Source organism: Nothoprocta perdicaria, unplaced genomic scaffold (assembly GCF_003342845.1).
Source record: "Nothoprocta perdicaria isolate Ctin4 unplaced genomic scaffold, notPer1 scaffold_69, whole genome shotgun sequence".
Classification (NCBI taxonomy): domain Eukaryota; kingdom Metazoa; phylum Chordata; class Aves; order Tinamiformes; family Tinamidae; genus Nothoprocta; species Nothoprocta perdicaria.
The window spans coordinates 3,250,065-3,273,606 of NW_020455965.1; the positions used below are offsets into that span (position 1 = coordinate 3,250,065).

General features: G+C 37.3%; 1 protein-coding gene across 3 annotated transcripts in view; it reads right to left on the bottom strand.

The window, feature by feature from the left end:
* Window positions 1–22,707, bottom strand: part of PAPOLA (poly(A) polymerase alpha) — a 41,438-nt gene extending 18,731 nt beyond the window's left edge. For 2 of the 3 annotated variants that reach the window (XM_026050439.1, XM_026050441.1), the window contains exons 1-12: window positions 22,435–22,695; window positions 13,986–14,156; window positions 13,668–13,734; window positions 12,611–12,692; window positions 12,043–12,152; window positions 10,229–10,282; window positions 9,053–9,164; window positions 7,677–7,766; window positions 7,443–7,581; window positions 5,889–5,961; window positions 4,412–4,532; window positions 3,395–3,479 (exon numbers count right to left, since the gene is read on the bottom strand). In XM_026050439.1, the coding sequence (XP_025906224.1) occupies window positions 3,395–3,479; window positions 4,412–4,532; window positions 5,889–5,961; window positions 7,443–7,581; window positions 7,677–7,766; window positions 9,053–9,164; window positions 10,229–10,282; window positions 12,043–12,152; window positions 12,611–12,692; window positions 13,668–13,734; window positions 13,986–14,156; window positions 22,435–22,442 (1,112 nt within the window). In that variant the 5' untranslated portion in view covers window positions 22,443–22,695. Of the gene's footprint in view, window positions 1–3,394; window positions 3,480–4,411; window positions 4,533–5,888; window positions 5,962–7,442; window positions 7,582–7,676; window positions 7,767–9,052; window positions 9,165–10,228; window positions 10,283–12,042; window positions 12,153–12,610; window positions 12,693–13,667; window positions 13,735–13,985; window positions 14,157–22,434 lie in introns of all 3 variants that reach the window. The other variant, XM_026050440.1, reaches the window with a different exon arrangement.
* Window positions 22,708–23,542: the final 835 nt, after the last annotated feature.

Consider the following 23,542-nt stretch of genomic DNA (forward strand, 5'->3'; position numbering starts at 1 on the left):
AGGATTAAGTTTTATCTACCATCTTATTTAAAAACACACTCCTCCTCTTAGTTTCTTGTAAGACATGACTACTGAATTATTTACACTCCTAAAATCTCAAATCTATGGCAAAGAAAAGAAAGATAAAGTAGAAACATGATAAGATTTTTCCAGAACGTTTATCTGGGAAAACAAACACATTCTGCCAATTCATTTGTAATTCAACAGTGATGTAAGAACCTTGAAAAAGAGAGTTCCTTTTCCTCAAACTCTAACTATGCAAAAAGTCACTTATTTCTAGTAACAACTTCTAGACACGCAATGCTAGCCCTAAGATTCCTACATCGTACATAGCACACGCAGACACATGAAATATGTTTCATTCAGTGGGAAAGGCAACTTCAGTTGCATGTGTGAACTGGAAACAGACCAATTGACAAGTACTCGGGGAAACTCATTTTCCAGTCATATTTTAAAAGCAGCTCTTTCAAGCAAACTTTTAGAGAACAGCTCTGAAGTCCAAGCCCCAACTAGTTGACATCTACAGAAAGAAAGTCTGTCATGTTTTTTGGATTGGAAGGATCAATTAAATTCACTTTCTATTAGAAAAGGAGAAGAGTATGTTACGAGCCTGCCACATATGAAGATTTACTAAACTGTGCTGTGGGAGAATTACTTACAGGACATCTACATAAGAGCATTAAAGCTGCTGTTAAATTTAAGAAACACTTAGTTTTAGGTCCAACAGTCCACTGCTAAGTTTTACAAAGACAAAATTTGCTACGCATTCTTTAATTCCAATTTTATAAGCAAAGATTATGCTGAATTCAGAAGAATCCATTACTTTCTGAAAAATATAGGAGAAACCTCTTAAAAATAAGGTTTATTTCAATTGTGATTATCATTATTTATAGTATTCAGACATACAGTACTGTTTTTAGAAATCGGTGTTTCTTCCCTCCCACTTCACCCTCCCTATCACAATTTTTATTGGGCAAAACTGAATGCAGTCATTTGAAAATTACCTGACACTATTAACATCTGTAATTACAAGAAAAAAAAAGTATTTTTAAAGAGAGCATAAAAGATACCATACTAGATCCCGAACACCTGGACATATTTATTGAAAGTTTTTTTCACAGAGCTATCCAGAATTTTTATTTTAAATTAAACCACTGCTTTAGTTAAAGCCATATCCAGATATACTTTTCACAGGGGTGCTTTGAACAGTTAGGTTTAGATGCTATTTACATCATTTAATAGAATATTATTTATTTTTTACAAGGAAACAACAATACAAATCATTTAAGGGAATGCTACTTTTCTGATACCTACATTTCACCTGATTTTATAAAAGTTCTAGGCATTACTGCCTCATGTAACACTGCATGCTGTTATATCGGTCTGAAATTATTTTTATCATTCTCTTGCAACACGCTATACCCAGGAAGCATGAGCATATGTTCTGTTACCCATTTTTCACCATGTGAAAATCCAAAACCACATCACCATTGCAGGTAGTACATACTGCAGTTTCCTAACTTAAGCATATTTGTTGACATTTAAAGGATAAAGAAAAAGAAAAATTAAAAAAAAAAAGCTCAGATTTCCCTCTTCCTAATTTGTTCAGCCACACAGGTACACTGTAGCCTCCAAAGTTCTTCAGTCACATAGCTTTTTAAGTTTGCTAATTTTAAACACAGCTAACAAAGCAAAATCATTTATGATTATGGAGATAAAGTGAATTATAGGGTTAGCTGTCACAAACGCTACTACTAAATACTAGAAGCAGCAGCTCATTTGAGGAGAAATGTTTTAGAAAGTTGAGAAAAAAAAAAAAAAAAGACACTGATCTGGTACAGCACTATATACTGCTTTGTTTCTCAGCAGGAAAAAGTTCATGATCCCTGCAACTTAAACACTGGAATGAATGGGGGAGAGGGAAGAAGACAGGGAAGAGAACACCTATCTTTCAGATGGATATTGGACCACAGAAAGCCACAGAGAGTCACATTATTCCATATTGATGACTGCATATAATTATTTTATTATGGGGATTATGGGGATAGTCATTAACTACAACTTTTAAATTAAGGTGTAACAGTTTAATTAATTAGCAAGTTCCATAATACCATTCCACAGTTGAAAAATAGAAGTTTTGTACAAGAATTTATAAAATTTGGATATCCAATGCTAGCAAAAGCAGCTTTTATTGATCCACTGATGAAACGGCTAAAGCTGGTACACATAAAACTACATTAAAATGGAGATTACTTCAAGTGACATTTAATGCTTTCTAATACTTTTTTCAGAACTAGAAAGAAAATGTACCAGGGAAGGTATTAGCAGAAACTGATTTGTCTGCATCTCACTTATAAAAGAACACTTTTTAAGAATTTTCAAATTTAATCTCCAAGGTGCAACATAAAAGTCATCCAAATGTTTTAAAGCTTTCATCATGCAAAAGGTACAGAAACAAAACACAGACACATTATGAAGGTCATCAGTCTTTTTTAATGGGGGAATTTTATATTTCAATCTTCTTTAGATTAGTACATAACCAACCAACCACCCAACACAGAAACATGTGTAAAGTATATTTGATTTGGATTTGAGAAAAATGGGTCTCCAAAATTTCAACTGAGGGCAAAGAAGATATAGTCCATATTTTAATAATCCATATTTATTATAAAAGTACAACTTTCAGCAAGTCAATGTACATGTAACAAGCTTCTGCCCCACAAGCATAATACTAGAAACCCTAAATGTAAGAGGTATGAACTGGAGAGTATTTACCTTAATGCAAAGACATTACAAAATTAAAGAAGAGAGATGTAGAGTATTAGCGTTGAAAGCCTTAAGCTTTAATGAAAAAGTCTCGTAATAACTAGTACATCTTGCAGTTAGTCAACATAACTGTAAAAAGTATCTTTTATTATCAGAGTGAACTGTTGACTATATTGACAGAAGAAAGCACGGTTTCAAGTAGGCACTCATCTTAAATATTGACCTAAAGAGTTAGTTCTTTTAAGATCTTGTTTCCTGGGAGATTTGACCCATTTTTAGAATACTTACTGCCATCACTAAAAAGCCCACTTCTGTTAGTCAAACGAGCTGAAAGGCCTTCCATTACACTGGTAGGGTATCAATTCTAGAGTTAACTGGTGACGTTCTAGGTATCTAGTCACAGACTAACAGGTTTCTGAATTACATGCTGAAGACATAAGTATTTGATGTAACTACTGATTTGCCAAGGGAAAGGACAAGACTGCTCACTCCTCTCTATAAAAAAAATATTCTTACACCACTTTTTGTAAGTCTAATGTATGTGAAAGTAAATTCCTGTGCCACAGAGCATCATTAGATATTTTAACTGATAAAACTTAAACATTCTGCCATGCCATAAAATACATACTTGTACTTTTGAAAGAAGTTTGGAGCTTCAAAAAGTTTGGACCACTCTGCCTTACTCAGCAAAATTTCATCTGTGATAGCAAGACCTAAATTATAAAAAAACATTTAAGCCTTTTGTTTTTTAAATACAACTTAATATCCAGAATAAAACAGCTTAGAAATTAAAATTTACAAATTGTCCCCTTTCCTCAAAAGAGTTTATCAACAATCTTTACATTCCCATCTTACCTTTTTCCCCCCTCCCCTTAAAGTGGTCAGTACTTACTCAGATCATATTATAGAAGTAATCTTTGATATAATAACTGTTTAAAAGCTTAAGTTAATTGATCTGATTGATGATTTAATACAATTCACTTTGCAGTATAAAACAGTTCAATTGACTCTTTTGGGGTATGTCACAGATTAAACCTGCTCAGTCTCAGTCCAAAGAAGGTAGAAATTTTTCTCACAGTGCTTGTATCACTTTTGGTGTACGACATTGAATGACAAGGCAAAGAAATGAGACAGTGAGTCACTTACTACATTGTCTCCAAGAGCTTCTGGTAGTTGCTCTCTGTATTAAGTCCTCTTCTTGCCCTGACAACATCTTTGCCCATCTATTGTAACTACTAAGTAGATTACTTGAACAAGTCTCATCTGAGCAAGTTGTCATTAGGATCAGTACCTGTTATCAAATGGGACTAACAGACTAGTTTTCCAGGTGGCAAAATAGAATCTAAAACCAACTGAAGCCTAAATACAAGAATTGCAGCTCTCATTTTCAGAGCACAAGGCAACCTAATGAATTACCCTCAGCTTTTAGGAGGGAAATAGTTACAGCAGTCCCCTACATAATTTGGTACTTACAATCAAAAGCAGCATGAAGGATTGGCTAAGTTCTACCTGCTTTAGAAAGTATTCTCATGTCAAAAAACTACTTAACATCTTCCCATCTCCTCCCTCAAAATGAGGGCTCCCACAACAGAACTATTTTAAAACCTTTTGAATATATTTATAGAGAGCGTAAGATAATACTTACCTTGTTTAAATTCCTCAACCATGACCATCCGTGTGGAAACGGACACATTGTAGGTAGAGTTCTGCTGTGGGTATGCTGGTGTAATTATAGGCATAAGATGGTACCTATCACTGGGATTTACCTATATATAACAACAGCCAATCAGTTTTCTTCAAGCATACACACGAGTTAATAAATTTGGATTTCTTCCTTTGCTAAAGTGAGTCTCAAATTCTAATGACATCTTAGTTTGAAGGTCAAGTAAATTTAGCAGTATATCAAGCTCCAGATGTTGGTATCTCTGGATTTAGAAACACCAACTGAACAGGACAACTTCTCTTTGATAGAAATTAGCTTCTGAGCACACCAAAGCAAAGATACCCTATCACAACATGAGAAATAGCTATGCTAAGACCCTGTAAAATATGTTCTTGCTTTAGTCCTGTAACACTGCTGAAAATGAGCCAGGCTAACAAAAGAGGCTCTGGGCAACCTGAGGGAAGCAGCACTTGCATTAACATAGCCTTTATTAAAGCAACTTAGGGGAAACAAAAAGCACTGAGGAAAACAATACATTTAAATAACTTTAGGGTAATAATTTTGTTTTTCATAGGCTGTAAGTGAAAGCTAAGGATGAAAACTTGCCCTTAACTTATCACATTTTATTTAGTAACTACAGCAGGAACAGTTCACGTCATATACAGACTTCAATCCCTTCTCCCAGGGGACTTAGGAACCAGTATGATTTAGGAACACTGTTTTCCTCTTTGTCCCTCATTATTTAAGTGTAGACTTTTGTGAATCAGAAAAAGGTATATAAAAAAGAAAAAAGCATGAAGATCATGCAACTCAATCTCTGGTGCTTGGATTCAATCACCAAAAACAGAGTGGCTGAGCACCAAGTATTTTAAAATCGACTCTATGCCCTATTGAAATCTGAGGATATGAACCACATGTCTGCTGGAGGCTGTTACTTTGTCTGCTTGAATAGTATTCACATCCAACGGAGGGCTACAAAGACAGTGACATCGACATTGCAAATACTGTTCAAAACTTAACTTCTAAGTTAGGATCTTCTGTGGTCCACGACAAAAAAAGATACATTACTATACAGACATACAGAATGGATGGTTGCATTGCAGTGAATCCAATGCAACCTGTTATTTTTAAGTCAAAGTCAGTCAATAAGTGAACTGTTATAAAAAAGCAACTTTTCCAAAGTGTACTGCTTTAAGAACACATCTAATTGCTTTGAGTATCTATTAAGACTATTGATGGCAAGAGCTGGAGCAAAAGGTACATTTTTCAGTAAGGGTTCTTTAAGTGGCCAGTTTACAGAATTCTGCTAACTTTTTTCCACTCAGGCTAATTAGAAAGTTACTATAAACACACAGCGTCAAGATATTAACTTTAATAAACCCAAAGTTCACCTGGGAATCTTCAAGCAACCGAATGTATTGCACAGTGTCACTTATAGGGGAAAAAATAATACACTAACCCTTGGGTCCCATACAGGCAAATTAAGATTGCATTCTTCTGGCTGTTTCAATAGCACTGGATTTGGCCATTCCCTGTTTAAAAAGATTGTAGCACTGAATAAGACTATTGGATAAAACCATTTGTGTTCAAACAACAAAACTTTTTGAATGTGACCCTTCCTCACTCTGCACTTATGGTAAATTAGCATTTCCTCACAAGTCAACTGTTCTAGTTCTAGTCCTTCAAATACCCTGTAGCTCAGAAGTATAACATAGCTATAATTGGCTTCTGCAAAGCATCAGAACAATAAATTTTCTCTGAGTCACAGCTATATCATTAATGGTTTAGACAGTTATATCAAGTTCGCATGAACTCCTAAATTACACTGAGTTACAATGAAGATGCTCTTCTACAAAGATTAGCACTGCACCTGTCTTCACGCTAGCTGTTTCACCACCAAATTACAGAAGCAACAGCCAGCAGCATTATAAAGCACACACACTAAATTGCACCTTTTTGCCAAGGTAAATCATGAAAAAAAAAAAAGCATGTTAAATGAAGCAAGTGCACAAAAAGAAGAAAAGAGCACAACACTTCCATTCAAGATGTCTCTTAATCCATGAATAAAAGGTGTCTTCCTGTGGAAGCACTACTTTTATGCAAGTCACTTATATCTGAGTGTTTACACATTAATGTCCATACAGTAGGCACATTATGAATTTGTAAAAACCTCATAAAGCTGATAACAGAATAATGAACACATTAAAAGGCATTTGCAGCTTTCCTGTAACAACTTTGTTTTCTAAGATACTAATAAACAGTGGGCCTTTAAAGAAAGCTGTAAAGCCAATGGATTTAAGACGCAGTGCGACTGCAGCAATTATCTTCATAGCAAGAACATAAAGCGACAATTTGGTGCAAGGATTCTAAAAGTTTGCCAACACCCCATGAAGAATACAGGGCTCCAGATAGGATCCAAGAAAAAGAGCATTCAGCAGCAATCTGCAAAGTGCACTTTTCTCCAGTTCACTCTACATTTACCCAGAATGCTCCCACTGTTTTCAGCATTATTCAAAGAACCTGAGTTAACTACTAGCTCATGAGTATGAAACCACATCTAATACAGAAGCACTTTCCTCTCTTTCCACAATGAGAAATCAACCTCTTGCCTCTGGTCTTCCCATGTTGCATTTAAGCTATGTGTCTAAATGGGATACTATCAGATAAATCCAAATAGCTGAGTGCTAAATGACTTCAACTTTCAGGGCATTTACTCTTGTATAGCACTACATGGGTGTTTTTTCCTGATAATACTTTTTTTGAGTTTTGACAAATAATTAGGTACATTGTACTTAAAAATTGAGTATTGTTGTTTTGGATACTTCAAGAACCAGGCATATTGCATGACTTTTATTGAAAAGCCCCAAGCTCTGGCACCAAGAGTAGACAATGCTTAACTATCAACTTAACCTGATAACAGCTGAAAAAAATACCATAAAAACAGGACTAAAATTTAGTGTCTACAAAACAATTTTATTTTAGTGTAATCTAAATTAAAAAAAAAAAAACATACCATTTAGAAAATACCAAGAAAAATTTATGTACAAGAGTTGATGCTATTGCATTTGGATAAAGCTGGCAAGTTCTTGCTACTAGCATAGCCCAGGAAACACCACCAAGGAAACCTAGTATATTGGAATAGATGTTGTGGCCTGTGGATTGAGAAGGAAAAAGACAAAAGGAGAGAGTTATCAGTAACTATAAGGGTGAATGAAAGCCTCAGAAATTTTGGAAGAAAACTGCTTACGTTTTGCCCACAGTTTGATAGCTCTCAGAGTTAACCTGAAGTTGTCAATGTTTGGTACTAGATGCAGAATTTCATCGGTTACCCGGCAACCTGGCAAAAGAAACGATTTGTTATCTTTAAACCTCAAACTTTTTGCTCCAATCCCCTCCCCACTTTCAAAGTCATCAAACTTTTGGTCGGCATCCTGGAAACTCTCTTTGTATTTTGATGACTTATTTTGAAGTCATCAAATTGAAACAATTTTTTTCTGTGTTATTGTCCTTGTGTCCCCTCCCCACTATTTTACAGAAACACTGACGAGGACAAGGCATGCATTTACATTTATGAATATATATTGCTACCCAGTTTTCTGTTATTAATGAACTACTGAGATTCAGCACAAGCTGTTTTAGAAAGGGATAGACAGTTTCTAAATGCTGCTGCCAAGAAACCAGCAGTACATCACAGAACATGCAACCAATTAAAGCTTATGAGCCTTCAGGGATTTACAGAAAACTTGGAAGTCATAAATCAAAGCTTTCTTTTAATTTCCAAAAAGAACAGTCTAACAAGAACAGTCTTTAAATATATAAATATTACTTGGATAGGATACCGCAAGGCTTAAGAACAGCATTATAGATGACAATGTTACCTTCTTGACAGATTTTTAATCAAGAATTGGGTTAATAAATGGCTGCAGATATTGCTATTTTTTTACAATCAGTTCTCTAAGACCAGGAATTCCATTTTAAAAGCTACACAAAAGTCAAATGCAAGTATCAGTCCTAAAGAGTGCAGGAATGATCATTTCACGAAGCACTGGAAGATGCTGTGGCAATATTCCCTACCTCCTTCTCAAATTTAGTTTATGCCCAACCAATTTCACCTGAGATGATGATAATTTCAGTTCCTATCAGAAGCCAGTGATATCTTAAACTTCCCTGAAGCTGCATATACTCCAAGGCCCCTACCTTGCCCCACAAGAGCAACTTCTTAAAAGCCTCAGTATTATAGAAAAGTTAATAGTTATACAAGCTCAAACTATTACAAGATTTAAAAATCTGATGTGAACCTGACTGTATTTTGCTATCTCCAACTTATCACTGAAATAAATCCATAGCTCTTTATCACTTGTGTATGCTTAATATGTATAAGACACACACATTTTCTAAGCAGATGACACACCATACACAAGTCCCACAGTCTCATTTGTTTCTACAGGAAACCAATGGGTAAATTCAGTCAATGGGATAACAATAATAATAAACAAATAATAATAAAAAGGCACGAAGACCTCTCCCCCAACTTCAAAATATTTGACTTCAGCTTCATATTCCAAGTCTGTTCCAAGTCCAAAGACTTGACAAAGAACTTAATATGCAAAACTAAATACCTACCGTTAAGACTTCGTATGCATCTAATATCTAAATTTTTAAGTAGACTATCATCTCGGAGGTCTAAGTCTTCAGGAATAGTTTGCAGTGCTAATCTTGCAAATAAAATATCAATCTGAGGGAAAAAAAAAAAAGGAATTATTTTTCTTCTGTCAAGTTACAGTACTGTGTAATTGGTATTAACCAGTGGTTAACATAATCCATGTAAGAATGGTAAGTGGCGTGCGTGCACGCACAGAAGTTTTGTTTTGCCACCAAGAGAACTTAACAGGTTGATTATAAAATGGTCTGAAAAAGATTAACAGAGCATCTTTTGAAAGCAGAGTTCATAGCTTAATCACTAGTCTGAAAATACTTTAAAAGTACAAAACTCAAGCAAGTTATTTTGTATAATTATGAAAACTGAGAAGCCTTGATAGTATTCACTGTTGAACAGGTAACTTTATGCAGATACCCACAGAATAAAGAACCCTGCAATTTTCTAAGGGAAATGAGCTAACAGAACCCAGCTTTGGCATTCTTCTCTCCCTTCCTGCTTTCTCCAAACCCACTGTAGGAGAGCTAGGCCACTAGGCAGCAAATAGGATAGAAACAGACCATGCAAAACAATGCCTTTGGTCAGGTGTAAACCAAGTCTGAAAAGTTGAGGATGAAAGGACTACCCAATTTCTCTTTAGCATTAGATTTAAAGACCTAAACAAGACACTGAGCTTCCTGTAATACAAGGTGTTGAAGTAAAACTGAATTTAAGTTTTACTTAAAGTAAATACAGTGAGCTATTGAGAGCCAAAAATTTAGGCCACATTAGTTTGCTGATCTACTTTACAGAATCCTAATATTGGCATTATTCAGGACTTCTGAACTCAATTTCCATGAAATGGAAATCAGTACAAGTGTGTAACAGAGCCTAAATTTAAAAAACACAAAAGGTATCTTATATACAACTTCAATTATATAAAGACATTTTTTCAGTCTTATGGTCTCATTTAAATTGCACAACTGCAGATAAATACAACTCTTCTCAAGTATCCAAGTGTGAACACTTAGTGACTTTATAGTCACTTTAGGCAAAGGATAGTCACTTTAATGGCATATTAGTGAAGATTACGTAAGTTATGGAGAACTTGAAAGCTTTCTTTTCAACCATGTTCTACTAAAACAATATAAAAACCTCTTTACCTCTATTCCATCGAAACAAAGTTTAATAACTGGGACAAAAGCTTCTTCAACGGCCTGGGGAAAAGAGAGTTACATTTTATTTCCAGCAGAGAATAACATTTACAAGCAATAGCTAGCAGCTCTGAACAATGAAACACTGTTTGTATTGATTCTTTCCTTTTTCTGAGCTCATTATTTCCCTCAGCCAATTTCTTTACCACTGAAGACTTGCACCGTAAGGACTTAAATACTACACTTTTCTGTACTACACATTACCATATAATCACAGAATGTTTAAGGTTGGAAGAGACCTTCCAACCTTAAGCATTCCAACCCTTCCAACCTTGGAAGGGTTTACAGTTACTACATGTTAATTGCAGCCCGACCTCACAATGACCAGCTCTCACAACATTACCTCAAGGTCTAACTCTCCTTCTCTGTCACTGCAGGACGTCAAACATTCTTTACTCCCCACAGCATCTCTGAACACACTTGAGGCCAACCTGTAGGTACTCTAGAGGCCTCTTCCTCCTGTTTTTTTCAGAGTAAGCATCTTTCTGGGCAACAAACAATGAAATAACTGTATGACTATGCAGTGACTTCATCTAATCCAGTTGGGAGTCATCAATCCACCAATCTAACATCTTTCCTAAACATATTTAATTTTGGTTAGTTCTGTAACCCTTCTGAAATGGACATCTAAACATGTAGACGACTGCTCTTCTAAGAGCAGAGTATTATGACATTCTATACACCTTCCTAATAGGAAGAAAACAGAAACTGTTAGAAGTTAAGCATAGTTTTAAGAGCGTTCCAGGTGTTAAGAGGAGAAAACAGCACCACTCTTCACAATCAGTCTCCTGGTTGGTAGGATGGATCCTAAATAAGATGTGAAACTAGGCAAGTATCCCTAACTTACCCACTAAACCAACATCTTTTCCAAGTCCAGATTCAGCATCATGCACATTCTAAACCTTCATGCTACAGCAGCTACATAAATTTGAATCATTGCCAAAAAGAGAGTTATCAAAAGATTAATTAGAAACCTGATATTATAAAAATGTTCTGGTGCACTCAATTGATTCAGTACACGCTATATCACAATCAGATGCTTGCACTACACTGATACTCGTACCAGTATGGAATACACACTGTGAACGTGCAGAGCCAGTCTATTTTATGATAGAACAGGACTAAATCAGAGTTTAACACTTGCCAATAATAATCTTCAATTAAAAGAGAAAGAAGAGAAACTTTGAACAAAATGAGTGCTGAGAATAAATTTCTTACTAGCTGACCTAAGAAGGCTTCTCATTCAGATACAGTGCAAAGAGAATACTATATAGCAGCACCTCTTCCACTCTTAGAGGAAAAAAAATCATCTTTACATGTTAAATGTCTTGCACAAGCATTCAATAATGGAACATGCGCAAAATATAAAGGTTACCTTCATTTTCAGATGCAAAGCTGACAGTCAAAATAGTTTTTCTTAATATCACAGTAATGGTTAATAAAACCTTCTATGTACTTTCATGCTTGTAAAACCTTCCTTAAAAACATACGTAAGTTCTCTTGAAAAGGACCAGAGCCAAACCCCTGTATTTACATCTGATTGCTGCAACAGACATGGCAGATTATTCTGCCATCCAGGAAAAAAGAACAGAGAAGACTTAGAAGGATCTCAAGTTATTTCAAATATTTTCATAGGCTTGCTCTGAGGAAAAACTCACTGCAAACCTTAACAATAAAAGAGATTTTTGTTTATTTTAATGCTTTCTTCCCCACTATGTACCTCTCAGCATCATTACTTATGCTATATCAGAATATTTACATACCCTCAAATCTTTTACTTCTTCTTGTTGTTTTAATTTTTCATAAAATGACGTGAAAAAATCAGTTCTTTCAACATGTCTTGGTGCAACACACAGGGCATCAATATCAGCACCTGAAAGTGTTTATTAGCATAATTAGTTTATTCACACTTCACAATATAAAATGACAGCAATAATTGGAAATGTTTTTTGCAATCAAACAGAAAAAAATAGTTATTCTTTCTATAGCTATTTACAGTGGAAAAGTTATTCTAAGCCAAACCAAATGAAAAGTGTTTTTATATCCATTAAGCATACTAGACATACACATTCTTCCTTTAGCTGTTAAAACATATATATAGTGCCATTTTCAACAATAAATCCTCAAGAGTCACATATAAACCTTTAATTTGCATCTGCTATTTTGCCAACATAACACAAACAGTTTTATTTAGAATGAAGGAAGAAAAGAGATAATTCACAGCAATCTAATAATAAAAACTAAAAAAAAAAGTAACAAAATCTTGCTGATTTTTAAGTATAACATTTACACATATATCATTAGAATTCTTATAATAAAAGTAAGCTTTACCTTTTGTATGAACACCTAATCTATAGGATCCAAAGGTAAAAATTTTTCCTCCAACATTTTCTATTACAGACTGTGGAAGATTCTAAACGGAGCAAATAAAGCTGGTTATTTTACCATAGCAAAGTACAATGAAACAGTTCTTAAAGAAAACAAAAAATATTTCAGAAACCTGATGCTGAGTTGGAAAAATTAAAATGATTCTGAGTACACTCTATATAAATATACTGTCTTTGATGCAGAGGTCTTTCAGGCTTAATTACCGCTGAGATAAGCATTTAGTATTTAAAGGAAAAGTATGAACGCCACTTGAGAGTTATTAGGTAATATTACAGCTACAACACAAATCAGTGCCTCAAATCTGGTATCTGTTCCAACTGATCTACTATTCAGCACACTACTTCAGAGCTACTGAAGTAGAAGAGCAGGGAAAGAGGGGAGTTAGGTCTATTTCTCCCCTCTGCATAACCTGGCTTGACTTCAATTTAAAAAAAAAAAAAAAAAAAAAAAAAAAAAAAAAAAAAAAGTGGGGAATTTCTTTGTTTTGTTTTAAACCAAATACAATATTATTACAGTCTAAAAGCAAGTCTTCAAGATAAGAACTTCTAAAATTGTAATATTAAAAGGAATAAAAAGACCATATACAGCTTAAGCAGCAAGATATATTTAAGGATCTAGCACTGGCTTACATAGTGAATGTAAGTATATTATTAAGACAGGATTCTACATAAATACTGACCAAAAAAGTGGTATTTCTATCTAGAGAGGGGAGAGAAATCTCAAAAATTAGCATTATGATTCAAAATTTTCAACTTCTACAAACTGCAAAATTAGTACAACTCATCAATTTTCCAGTATACAGTTTTCCTGCATGTAGTTTTACCTGCAACTCTAAATGGACAGTGTTAAATAAAATACTGGAAATACATGAAGTCACAGAACAGTTGCACTTGTTTTCCCAGTTTCATCAAGTCTTCCCAAAACTAAGATGCATACTGTTTAAACATAATAATTTTCCTAGAAGTCTTTACATAAGGACTTACGTAAAACACATCCATACCTTGCTTTCACTGATTTCTCGTATCCATTCCTTTACCAGGTTATTTAACTTTCCCAAAATTAGAATCCTATTGATAAAACACCAGAATCACAAAGTTATTGGCAAACTAGTGTTATTTATCAAGATGCTCATCAGCACTATAAATCAACTAGAATAACAGTACAGATATAATTATAGCTCTTGTTTATATATGCATATACATAACACACACACACACACAGAGTCATTCTTACAACATTCTCATTCCATTTACTGAGATACAGTACAACTACATGAACATCAAGATCTGAGAAAACCAGCATGAGAACGTTTACTCACCTACGCTGCAGTTCCTCTTCCTCTTCAAATACACCATAAGGTTTTAGGGTTTCAATTAATTTCTGGGTAAGCATGCAGTCAAACTCCTTGGGGGCAGCTAAACTGATCGGTGAGGTAATGCCATAATGCTTCTGTAGTTGCTGTGTTTGTGATCCCTGGGTCGTAACAGGACTAACAAAGGTAGATAGAGTTACCAAGAGAAACAAAATATAACTTTTTATGTATTCCCATGAGATTAGCAGACACATGCAAACTGGAAGGGGAAGCAAAAGAAAAAAGCTAATGTTAAAAGCTATATCCCAAAACAATTGGTATCAACTCTCATACTAATGACAGCAAAAGGTTTACTTTTTTCTATCTCTAAAAACTGGTTACAAGGTGAGAAGTTAACCATGATTCCTGATCTTTCACATCAACTGACTAACCCTCAAAACATTCACAGACATACAGAAGCTCTGCACATTTTGAGCTCCACAGCACCATACAGTTATCTTTAAGCTGACTTTCTTGCAGGCTTCCACAGCAGAATGGGAGAGGCACAATATCAGCTCAACCCAGGTGGCAAGCCTGCCTCAATGATTCATAAGGATGCTTTCATATAGCCTTGCTGTATGGAGGACTGGGGGGAGGGCAGGGAAAAGGAGTGTCACAGACTGTCTTCCAAAGTATCACAGATGCAAGCAGTGCCACCACCTAAGTTCAAGGGATAGTTCACACTAGGTATTTATCAAAAGAAATTTAGCAGAAACAGATGTGAAGGTAGTAGCATACTATGAATCTGATTATAGGCTTCGTACAACAGCATCTTTGGTACGCAAGCAATAATATGTTTTTTAATAATAGCAATACATCTTTGTGATGTTTATAATCAAAAGAACCTTATTTTCAGAGTTAGGTCAGAACCAGACTTTTAAGACTGAATATGTTAAAACTGAACATACTCTGGCATAATATAAAGTGTCCAGATTCACTGATTACTGTATGCTATATGCCCGTAATTAAAACCTGAATTGATAATAGCGTAAGTAATCATCTATTAAAAACATTTTAAAATATATTCAGCAATAGAGCAAGTTTTAATCTGTAAACTAGACAAATTTTACCTTTAAGAACATTCAGCCTAGCTATTGCTATATTTCAGATATAGAAAAACACAATACTCAAATCTGTATTAATAAGGTTTGACAGTTTTCAGCACTAAATACAAGTGTTGCTTACCTTTTTTAGCAACTTTTCTCTAAATGAGAAATATTAGTCCCCTACCTTTGATTTTTAAAGCAGGAAAGTACATTGAAAAACTCTTTCGTAAAGAACATGAAAGCAACTTAGAAATCAACAAAACATATTATGACCTCTCATCAAAACAAGCAATTAAAACATCGCTATCAGATCAATAGCTATTCAAAACCCTTTCTTTTCTCTCTTACCCGAGAGCTAAAGCAATGCTTATGTAGAGGTTTTAATCTTCAGTACTTAAAAATTATAATCTTCCTATAAAGGATTTTTCTCATTCATCAGCATGAAGTAATATTATTTTTATACTGAACTGTAATATATATCTTAAATATTTTTAATTCAGATAAAACCAGAAAAAGTGGTCTTAATGTCTTTCTGAACACAACTATTAATTTTACTAGAGCAACAGACATAACATCCTGCCAAGAAAAATTCTCATATGTGAAAGTTTATAGCTTATGTAGAAGTTTCATCCTTTCTAAGTGTAAAACTACTACTGTATACAGGTGAAGGATATTTTTGTGAGATTTTCCTCCCTGAAATATAATTGTTCATTTCTATGAAGATAGACCCTTTATATAAAAATATAAACTTTGCATGCAATCAAGAACTCTATGACTGTGAGCTTTTCGCTAAGAAAGTTCAAGGCTACTTCTCCCTGTGCAACCATCCATTAACAAAGAGGGGGGGAAAAAGAATCTAAAAGGAATTATAAACTTTTTTTTAAGACCAGCAACACAAGCAGGAGCTCCACCAGTGAACTTCAGACACCTAGCAGTTACAAAAAATTCATAAAGCATGTCTTACTACACTTCAACATCCCTGTATATGATATTTTGACTTACACCATAGAGGGGAACAATTATTTGACAAATTGAGATTTTCCAGATTCCATATTTTTAAACCAGTAATCTAAAGCAAACATTATTTTAATCTTTATTTCTGTAAAATTTCCCAGATAGTTTCACTGTAAGTTCCACATATCCATAACTAGAAGTTTTATCAAATTTGACACAGATATCAGGCTTCCTTTAAATTGTAGACAAAAATTCAGCTTGATAGATCTTGATTCTAGATTTCTCAAGAAGTCTCAAAAAACAAAATGTCATCGAGTCCTGATCCAGGGAAGCAGGCTCCATAACTCAGTATTGCTGACCAAGCCCCTTGTCTTTAGCCTTTTCCTCCCTACTTAATCCTCTTCAGTTCATTGATACTCTGTTGTAGGGCTACACTATCAACCTCTTAAAGAACTAGCAATTTGAAACGAGGGAGAGAAGAGCATAAATATTTTTCCTTGTCCCTCAAACTACAACATATAAAAAAGAGACATTAGACCATTTCCCTGATTTCTTTCCACAGGACTTATAAGCTTTTTCAGAAAAAAGAGGAAGAAGAAGAAGAAGAAGAAAGAGACAGAGACAGCACATGAACATGATTTCCTTAAACCAGCAGTATCTTAAAGCCTCTATAGCATCAGATCACAGTCACGGGCATGTAACAAATTTTGAAACCATTCACAGAAAGGACAGCTTAAGAAAACTAAAAACAACATATGAATGTGCATCTGTGGGAACTGTTAAGAAAAAAAATACTGCTGTCATGTATTTTACAAAAACAAAAATAGGATCCCGTCAACAGCAAAGGACTGCCCTCCACAAGTTTCACCTGGTTTGAAGGCTCAGGATTCAGTACAGGTTATTAGACTAAAGAGGGCATCTTTCTCAACTCCCTCTGTGTTTCACAAAAGGCTAGTCCAGCTTGGGCATCAGATACCTCTAATGCCCCTTTACCAACAGTGTGGGCAGTAGGTCCAAACACCTCCTACCTACATTTACCATTAACTGATCCGAAAGAGAACTATGAATACCATTTGTGTGCACGTATAGTGGAACAATCCCAGAGGAGTGTGCTCTTCATTCAAACAACAGACAATCAACATAAAGCATGAGGTTTGAGAAGTCTGTGCACTTTCTCTAGCCAGTGATCAAATTATGTCTTTTCAACATTAGCTCCTAGTCCTTCTCTACGCTTAGCAGCAGAAACAGTAATGGATCAATCTAAAGTCCCAGAAAGTGGTTTAGTCACCTGCCCAGAAAACATACGTCATAAACACATACAAGTCTAGGCAGTATTGCCTCTACTTTTTTTGCTCTCAAGATGGATAAATGACTTGCATCCAAGCACTGCATAGACGGATACTTATCATACAAGCACTTTCAGGCAGATATTTACTCTCACTAAATTCAAATAATCTCTAATATTCATAGACACTCCTCACAAAGGTAGTGGGGGCAAAAGGAAGTTTCTCATTTTTCTCTAACCACTAGTATTTTTTATCTCTGAGAAATATTAAATGAGGTGGTGTTTTTTTTGTTTTTTGTTTTTTTTTTTTTTTCCTCCAGAACAATATGTAACGTTCTTAGGATAACTGCCTTCTAGAAGAGTTCAGAAGTCCAGGAGATGCAGCAATGCTTACACTATCAACATTACGTTCTTTTCAACACTAATATATTTTAGGCTAAAACTATTTATATTGAAGCTCAAATATTTATATCAATTAAAGTTTAGCCTTTTCCAAAATTAACTTTGCACACTGAAAGCTACTTGAAGGATGCCTTTGCTAAGTTATAGAAACAAATGGTTCTAGGAATACAAAGTTTAATATAAAGTGATTTAAAGCGTAAATTAACTAGTGCCAAGTAATCAATATTCATGCATTTAAGGGGCAGTAAATCCTCAAAAATGTTCCACAACAAAAGTACTTAATATACCCACTTCTCCTGCACAGTCTCACATAAAGCCAAAAAACAGAGCTTTTGCTATTTGCCTTTTAAGTAAAAAACTGTTGAAACCTAACTTGCAAATGTAACATTAAAGATGAAAAACCATGTTCATCTTACATTTTGGCCACAAAACACTGATGATCAGAGAAAGAATTCTGTTATTTAATTCATTTATGAAACCATAGACCATCCTACACTCCAAAAATATTAGCCTTGAAAGAACATGCACATTTTAGTTTTTTTCCTTCAGTGCTAGCTTTACAGCTAAAAGGACAGAAGTGTCAAATCCCTAATGAGGAGTGGGGGGGATAAGTAAAATTTGCTAGTCATTGTAGTTAAGCATTAACAGAAAGCAAAGAACAGTGAACAGCAACAGAAAGTCCCATCTCAATTAGTCAATCCTAGAAACAGCAGCAACAGATTGGCAGACCTTGTCAGGGTCTGACAGGCAACTCAAAACATTATGCTTACACTAGCCTTTTAAAAAACAACACACGAAGAACAGTTTGGGCTTCCCGCCCCCCCCCCCTCCCCCAGCCCCTCCTATTTGGTTCTAGGCCTCCAAATAAATGGATTAAGATCTTGAACTTTTGCTCCTGTTAATACCTAGCTATCAATAAGTCAGGATAAAACAAGCGCTGCAGAAAAAGGATACACAGTTAAATTTAACGTGCTATTGTTGCTCAGATTTATCCTCAGTGATTGAAGAGCATAGGCTGATAGTTTAAACCATTTGCAAATTGGGTGACACCTACAGTGGCTTAATACTGAAGTATTATGACTCAAAATTTCATCTTCAAATATGAATTAATCTCATCTCAATGAAATGCACCTCTAATGTAACTTTTCATATATACACTGTACTTAAATTTTAGCATTGATTATATTGACAGCAGTATAGCTAAAAGACATTTTTCCTCCAAAAATCCCAAGTTTTTGTAGCTATATTTTCTAATATGGCTATACACACTGAATTAAAGAATAAACCATGGTAATATTGGTAAAGCTGTTTCAGAGAGCAACATGGAGATGCGGGAAGAGGTGGGGACATGACATCTAAAAGGCCTTCAAAGAAAAGTGACTTTTCATTTGCCATAAATGATGATATTGATAAATCTAGTCTTTCTTTCTTACTGGTGGGTCAGCACTCCGAAGCAAAACAGATAATCACACCATCTAATTGAGCAATTGGAACTAAATTCACACAGTTCAAGTTGTTCTGTGTCAAATTTCGGAAGAAAAATTAAGTTTCTTCCAACAATGGTCAAGTTTGGAAATTGGACATAAAAAAAAAAAAAAAAGTTTCTGGCTTAAGGGTAATACTCTGATCCTAAAATAAAGGCATACAGACAATAAATCTGAATGACATCTGTTCAAATTAAAGGGGGTGTTATTTTAAATGGTTAGGACAATCCAGGTATTCTTCCTGAAATAAAATTTTGAATATCTAGCAGAAAACTACTGAATCGTTCAGATCACCTATGCTTTCAGAATTCAGTATTAAAGGTATGTGGAGAAGATCTGAACATAGGTATTTAAGCATTAACAGGCAGCAAAAATTGAGAAGAGGCTCTAAACTCTAGAAATTGAGAAAAGGTTCTAAACTCTAAACAATAGCAGAAAAAATCTTCACAGATTCCATTAACCTTTAACTCACTCTTGAGATCTCCCTGGCTTTTCAGTTTTGGACAACTTCTGCACAATAGAAGAGTGAAAACAGCCTGTCCAGAGAGACACATCATTCACAATGCTCTTGTAAACAACAGTCCCGTAAGATGTTCAAGATTAAATAGCAGAAACTTCTACTGAAGACTGCAACCCTTCTGAAACAGGCTCAATCCCTTTGCAAAGGGATGAATTATTTAATTCCTTCCAAAATGTAGCCTATAAAAATATGAGTTGACTCTGTTCAGAAAGTTGCACTTAATTCACTCACAGTCTCACGCTTAGTCTCACCTTCCTTTCGACATGCCAATTACCAATCACCAACTAAAAGTCAACAAAACAATAATTTTCCTATTTGCTCAAAACAAAACTCAATACTGACGATTCTTAAATCTTTACAGCAATTATGGCAGTTTTAATATTTCAGATATCTGACCCCATATATTTGTCCACTTTTGATAAAGTCGATCACAGTGATTTCAGCAGATACAGAAGTTCAGCTGACAAGCTGCATATTAACTGTTTAGCAAGAAATAGATTCATATTATCATTTCTCTGCCTGGTGGGCCAGAAGGCCCAAACTAGATAGAAAGGGAGCTTCATCCATTAACAGGAAAAATAGTTGCTGTTTCATTGATCTGGTAGCCTTTCTGCATACAAGGCAACCCTAACAAACATATTTTATTATTACGTTTCAGACAATACATAGAAACAAGTGCTCTGGAATATATCTTTGTATTAAAGGAAGCATCTACCCTCATTTCCAGCAAGCATTTTCCAGCTTTTTCAAATAATTAAAAGTTAAAGACTTCTCCTTTAAGCAGTTGCTACCTCTTCACCAGAGGTTACCATTTTCAGTAAACACTCATAGAAATTCCAAGAATATTCATATTTTTATTGAAGCCTTAGAAGGCATTTGGAAATGTCAGCTATTAGCATCACCAGAACCTGTGCTCACTCTCTTGCTGCTCAATGTCTTGTTAAAAAAAAATAAAATTAAATAAATCATTTTTATAGTTTGTGCCACTTGTGCTTAAATAATCCCCCACACACAGCATCAGAACTGCTACACATAAGAGACAGAATTGCTTGCTGAGAATTCTGAAATAATGCTTTGAAGGAGTGATGATTCTCATCTCTAGTTGTGTGGAAGATGAGGTCTGAGTAGGCCTGTCAACTGCAGACACCACCCTAAAAAGCCTAAACATCGCAAATATATTTAAGTAACATTAAAGTTCATCATGAACCTCCCCCCATTAGGAAAAAAATACAATGTCATTGTCAAGCACTTCAAATTTGAATTAGTAGCCCTATTAACTTACTAGAAGAAGCCCAAGTTTGAAATACTATTACTAAACATTTGGTATTTACATAGTTATAACAAAATAAACAAGAATGAAAGTGTAAAGTATAAACACCCTCCCATCTTCCTGGAGAGAAGAAAGAATCCTAGTCAACTTCATAGCTAAGGTTCTGGGAATTTTTCACTGTTATAAGGAAGAGCAGCAAAACTTATCTATGAAGACACTGCAGTGTGGTTACACAAGCCTCAGCCTAACTGTTTTTTCCTTCTGTGTTCATCCACTCTATTTTCTCCATCATAAACTTAGTCAGCTAAGTTTGCCTTATCTACACCATGACTAATACAGAATTGTTTTTAGACTGCGAAGTAAGCACAACAGAGAAAGAAAGCAGATCTTTACATAAACCCTACAGGTTTAGAATCATAGCTAATGCAGTAACTTCAATTTTTTTTTTTTTTTTTTTTTTTTCTATTTGTATTTCACCTTTAACGCTCAAAAGGGCACGCCTGAGGAGTAAGGGCCACTTAACCACGTGCTCGTGGAGGGTTTTCTCGACTTAAGATAAGAGTAGAAACACCATGGATTAAGACACTGAGGAAGTGGAAGTTCTACAGTCTCAACCTGGCCCTTCAAAACATTAAGAATAACTGAAAAAAAAAAAAAAAGAAAAAAAAAAAAGAAAAAAGGGCAGGGGCGAGGGCAAGCCAAGAAACGGAGGTGAAGTTCTCAGCCGCAGCACGGCCGCGGCCAGGGGCGCGGCGGGTCCGCAGGACTAGGCCTCAGCTCGGACGGAAAAGCCCCTCGGCCGCCGGGCGGCGAATGGCGGCGGGCGGGGGCAGGGCAGGGCGCGCGGCCACGCGCTGGAGCGGCCAGGGGGCGCTCGGCGGGCGCTGCGAGCGGAGCGGCCGTTCGGGGCCCCCCCGGGCCGGGCGGCCCTCGCGGCGGCGACGGCCCCGCTCCGGGGCACAGGAAGCCGCCCCCGCGCCGCAGCCCCCCGCACGGGAGGGTGGAAGGGAGCCGCTTCACGCGGCGAGCGGGTTTGGCGGCAATCTTTGAGAGCGGACAGAAAATAAATAAGTTTTTTTGAAGCGCTTCGTCTTTTGCGGGAGGCTGGAAGGCCCGGGGAGGCTCCTCCCCACGCGCCCGCGTTCCCGCCGGGCTCAGGCGCCCCCCGCTCGGCCAGCACGGGCAGCCGCGCTGAGCAGGCGACACCAAGGACAAGGCGCGAGCCCCTGCGCACCCGCCGCGGGCTCGCGGCGCCGGGAAGGCGGGAGGAAGAGCGTGCCGGCGAGCGGCGGCGCCGCGGCCCCTCACACTGCGGCACCGGAAGAGCGCCAGGCCGGAGGGGCAGCACGAGCCGGGGGAAGGGCGAGAGCGGGCAAGAGGGCCCGGTGCGGAGGCGCCGCGCGGGCATGGACAGGGCAGAGGCCTTTCGGGCGCCCCGCGAGGCATCCAACTTACAACGGCATCGTCTCTCCGGCTCCTCCTCCGCTGCCGCTGCCGCCACCGCGTCTTCCCCTTCTCCCTCCTCTGCTTCCTCGTCCTCCCCCACCGCTGCTGCCTGCGGAACCGGTCACTCCTCCCGCCGAGAAGCGGGGGCCGTGATCATGGTACGGGCCGGGCTCGGGCCCCGGGGGAGGAGAGCGCCGCTCGCCGGGCCGGGCCTGGCCTGGCCTGCCCGCCGCCGCTTCACTTTCCTCTTCCCCTCCGGCCTTCTAACATGGCGCCCGGGCGCTACCACGGCAACCTTCTAGAACGGGGGGGGGCCTGCGCCGCGGCGCGGCCACCCCCGCACGGCGCGCACGCTGGCTCGCCCGCGCATGCGCGCGGGCCGCGCGGCCGGCGAGCAGCCTGGGAGTCGTAGTTCGGGCGCGGGGAGCGAGCCGCGTTTTGAAAACAAAGCGCTAACGGTCGCGCGGCCGCGCATGCGCGGCGGGGTGCGCGCCGCGCCGCGTGCTGAGGTGGCCTGTGGCGACCGCCGCCTGCTCGGGTGGCCCGGGGGCGTCAAGGGCGGAGGGACGAACTGTGAGGGCTGTGCTCTGCTGGGGCGGCCCGAGGCCGAGTCCTTCTGGGAGGTCTGTCCGGCTTGGCACGGCACAGCCTTCAGAACGAAATGTAGCGGCAAAGCCCTGGCTCCGGCTGCACGGCTTCCGCAAGAAATTCTCATAGAAAAGGGGAGGTTCTTTCCACCAAAAAAAGTAGGAATTTAAAATTACAAGTTAATCTCGAAAGGGTTCATAAGATAAACGACAACGTGGATGAGTAATTTATAACAATTACAGATCTTTCATTCTTTAAAATAAAAAAAAAAAAGGAGAAAAGTGATAATTCTGATTTCTGTTCATGACGCTGATCAATGACAAGACTTTGTGATTGTTAAGGCAGCCAAGATGAGACTTAATTAAAAACAAAATGTTTAATATCACAATGCTAGTTTTTATTTTGTTTTCATCTCCTCTGTCCAGCAGTCCTTGCTCTGTTTTTGCAATATATTAACATATTTGTTTTACAACAACCAAATTATCACTTTCTGCTTAGTCAGCATGGCTTTATCAGCAGGTTCTGTGAA